The sequence below is a fragment of the Martes martes genome (genome assembly GCF_963455335.1).
Source record: "Martes martes genome assembly, chromosome: Y".
Lineage (NCBI taxonomy): Eukaryota > Metazoa > Chordata > Mammalia > Carnivora > Mustelidae > Martes > Martes martes.
Window position 1 is genome coordinate 18472799 of NC_137907.1, and position 3845 is coordinate 18476643.

At 61.3% G+C, this 3845-nt stretch overlaps 1 protein-coding gene across 1 annotated transcript; it reads left to right on the forward strand.

Moving 5' to 3' along the window:
* The first annotated feature begins 883 nt into the window (after positions 1–883).
* LOC308337812 (testis-specific Y-encoded protein 10-like) lies at positions 884–2810 on the forward strand. Its single transcript, XM_080796011.1, has 5 exons — positions 884–1254; positions 1394–1505; positions 1605–1750; positions 1845–1929; positions 2631–2810. Exons 1-5 carry the CDS (start codon positions 1195–1197, stop codon positions 2651–2653), a joined length of 426 nt encoding a protein of 141 aa, XP_080652137.1. The 5' UTR covers positions 884–1194; the 3' UTR covers positions 2654–2810.
* Positions 2811–3845: the final 1035 nt, after the last annotated feature.

A 3845-nucleotide genomic window follows, 5' to 3' on the forward strand; every position in this document is an offset into this window, starting at 1 on the left:
GCGGCTGTCCGCGGACATATAGCCCCACCCCCAGAAGAGAGGCGAAGGTGCTGCTGGGCCTAGGCGTGGGGATGGCGGCAGAGCCAGCGCAGGACGAGGAGGGCCGTTGGGAGAGAGAGGGCGCCATCCTGGTGGTGGAGCTTGTGCTAGTGGGGGATGACGTAATGTTGGTGTGGCAGCTTGCGGTGGTCCAGGTGGCAGAGGACCCCGGGGAGACTGAGGAGGAGGACGAGGACGAGGACGACGAGGCTAGGGAGGTTGGCAGTGAGGCTGAAGAAGAGGGGGAGGCTGAGGAGGGCGAGGAGACTGAGGAGGAGGAGGAGGAAGAGGAGGAGGAGGAGGAAGAGGAGGAGGAGGAGGAAGAGGAGGAGGAGGAGGAGGAGGAAGAGGAGGAGGAGGAGGAGGAGGCTGTTGAGGATGAGGTTGCAGAGGTACCAGAGGTGCAGGAGGAGGAGGAGGAGGAGGAAGACAGGAGGGAAGAGGCCTGGGAGGAGAGCCAGAAGGAGCGAGAAGCGCAGGAGCTGCAGGAGAAGCAGGAAGGGGAAGAACGGCCAGAGGCACGGCCAGGTCCGCCCCCGTCCCCGCCCCAGGCCCTCGAGGCCCTGCAGTCAGAGCTGGAGCCCATGAACAAAGACGCCAGCAGGGCCTACTCTGGGCTCAAGCTCAGGTTCTGGCAGAGGCGACGGCGTCACCTGGACCACCGAAGCGCCCTCATCCGGGGCATCCCTGGCTTCTGGGCCAAGGCTGTATCCTTGATACCTTCACGGAGGGACCCCGATGTGGCCGGGCTAGCGCAGGAGACTCCTGTGGCAGGGGGCCTGCGTTGTGGTGGCCTGGCTCATGCCTCGGTGATCACGACAGTTTCGAATCCCTGCTTCCGGGTGGGGGTCCCTGGTGGGGCCGCAGGTTGCCCTCGATGTGCCGGGGAGGGGGCCGTGGGTGGGCAGGGAGGTCACCGAGGATTTCCAGCTTTCTGTGTTAGTGCCCAGCAGGGAATTACCTAACTAACTAATGCAGCAGGCCGTGCGGGGGCGCAGGGGCCCTTGACACAATCTGTGAGGTGGAGTGGGTCCCGGTGGTAGGAGGGGAGATGCAGGGCGCACTTGCTGTGCAGACCTGCTCTGTTGTTGTAGCTCTTTCTTCTCCAGCCCTCGGAGAGTCCTTGACCCGAAGCAGTTTGTGAACCACCCGCAGATGTCAGCCATGCTCAGTGAGCAAGATGAAGGCATACTTGGCTCCATGACGGATTTGAAGGTCTGGCCCGGGAGATGGAGGCCCGGCCTGGGGGATGGGAGAAGAGGGGGTAACAGAAGCGATTCCTCCCCAAGGCCAGGAGGGGAAGGGTCTGCTGGACAGAGATCTCAACCCTCTCCCCCACTTTGCCGCCCGGCAGGTGGAGGAACTCGAGTCTCCCCGTGATGGCCGCAAGATCCTGCTCTTCTTTCGCGAGAACTCCTACTTCCGCAACGACGTCGTTGAGAAGGAGTATGTCCTCAGGGCTGCTGGTAAGGGGCCTCTGCGTGGATGGGCGGCAGCAGGTGGAGGCGGCAGGGTTGAACCTGATGCATCATCCAGCGCCTTCGCACGGACCCTTCCTCTTGCAGGGTACGAGCCGTCTCATTCCACTCCCATCCAGTGGCACCACTGTTACGAACAGGAGGCCTGTAGCCGCAGACGCCACAAGAGCAGCCTTAACTTCTTCAGCTGGTTCTCTGACCACAGCTTTGCCGGGCCTAGCAGGATAGCTGAGGTGGGTCCCTGTGACAAACCGCGCACGTGAACCTGCCTGTGCTCCCCAGCGGACTGGGATGTGCATCTGAGCCCTGCCCCGTTTCCCCTGCCAGATCATCATGGACGACCTGTGGCCCGATCCCCTGCAGTACTACGTGAGGAAGAAGGCCCCAGCAGAGGGAACTGAGAGGAGGGCAGGTGAGACGCCCAGGGCGTGGGTGCTGAAAATGCTCCGTGCGGCTCCGTGGGAGCTGGGCTCCACAAATGCAGAAACGGAGGCTTAGAGGAACACTCAAGAGGCGGTGACCCCGTGTCCAAAGGGCATCACCGTGAGTCGGGGAGGGCGGTGTCAAACTGGTTCTGCCTGGGAAGCTTGAGGCAGGCGGGTCAGGCAACACCAGTGAGCAGAGCCGGAGAAGCAGTCGGCTCAGCAGCTGCCTTGCGGGAAGTGCCACTCCCTGGCCGTGAACTCCTGCCCTCAGGTCTCCTCGCCACCGCCTCAGCTTTGAGCCCACCTAAGCACCTCTTGCCAGCCTTGGCGCAGATGTCTGCGTTCCCTGGCGTAAAGGCTCATGCGTCACCCCGTCACTTTTGTGTGTTCATCGGTAGAGTCCTCCCAGTCATCTCCCTGGGCAATCTCCTGTGCCCACCGCAATCAGCCAGAGAACACTGGAGAGCGTGCACAGATACCGTTGCTATGTGGGTGGAGGAAATGTAGGGGGATCGCCATCAAGGGCCGGGGAGAGGGGCAGGGGAGAATGGCCTCCGTTCCCCGAAAGGGCCTTGAAACCCTCAAGCAAACCTGCGTGTGGCCCGTAGAGGATACTCACCGGCCGCCTCATGTGTGCCCGGGTGACTGTGTGCCCGTGTGTCTGTGTCTGTGTCTCCGTCTCTCCCAGGGAACTTGAGCATGTTGAGGTGAATACGCAGAAGCCTTGCCCTTGACCCGGAAAGAGTCCAGGACCTTCAGATGGAGCCGGATGATCAGCCTGGTCCCTCCCACAGGGAACACCTCCAGTCTGGTGCCTGGGAGAAACACAGGGCCGATTGAGGCCCCCTGTAAAAATACTGAAATGTGGAAAAACGACGTCAACCGTGTTTATGTGTGTTACTGTGTGTACGCTCACACACGGTCGTCTTCATGGAAAGGGGCAGGTGGGGAGCCTGAGCTCATGGGATTCCCGTCGATGCTTACTACTCTGCCCCGGCATCCTTATTCCGTGGAAGGGGTGGGGCCGTATGCTGGCCCAGAGGTCCAGGTCACACGAGCTCTGGGACTGCATCCCAGCGTGGCAGAGGTCCTTCCCCTAGGGATGGTGGAGGTGGGCAGGGAGAGGAGATGAGCGAAAGGCCAGCTAACAGGGCCCATGCCTTCCCTGGGGAAATAACAGAGGTCAAAGAAAGGGAAGGGCGAGCCAGGGCCAAACGTGTCCAGTGTCAACTTTTGGTGGATGGCGATGACCGTCTCCCAGAGATGCTCCCTGGTGGATGACCTCACACACAGAACGGGTGGGACTGTAGTTTCATTACTCCGTTGAACCCCAGTGCCAGGGCTCTCCTTTCTTCTAAACAAGGGGCCCAGGCCCTTGCTGACACAGTCATCCTCTCAGCCCCAGATACAGCGGGAGCGAGTGGGGGCCAGGCCCTGTGGAGGGACTGTTGGAGAGGGGAAAGTGGGAGGAGGGAAGGTAGGAAAGATCACCCTGTCGTTCTGGCCCAGGTAGCTGGGCGGAAGCATAAATTGCAGGGAAAGGCACGCTCGCGCGCGCGTGCGGGCCCGCACACACACACACACGCACGCGCGCGCGCACACACACACACGAACACCATCGGGTTCCAACCGCCCTAAGCCACAGAATATTTAGCCACTCACATACACTGACACATACTCAGGAGCAGAGCCAACACCCCCAGCCAACACACAGTGATTCAGTCACCCTCATGTCCTGACACGCACACACTCACTCACCCTCCCAGGCACACAACCTTCACCCACTCACATGTCCAGAGACACGCTCACATACTGACAACCCCACGCAGCCCCATGATCCCCACTTCCCGGCTTCCCTAGGACGTTGGCTTGGGGTCCCCCAGATGGTCAGCAGAGGAGAGGG

Coding starts and splice junctions, on each gene's coding strand:
- LOC308337812 (XM_080796011.1), top strand. CDS start 1,195: ATGTCAGCCATGCTCAGTGAGCAAGATGAAGGCATACTTGGCTCCATG. Junction 1,255..1,393: donor GCTCCATGACGGATTTGAAG/GTCTGGCCCGGG, acceptor GCCGCCCGGCAG/GTGGAGGAACTCGAGTCTCC. Junction 1,506..1,604: donor GTATGTCCTCAGGGCTGCTG/GTAAGGGGCCTC, acceptor TTCCTCTTGCAG/GGTACGAGCCGTCTCATTCC.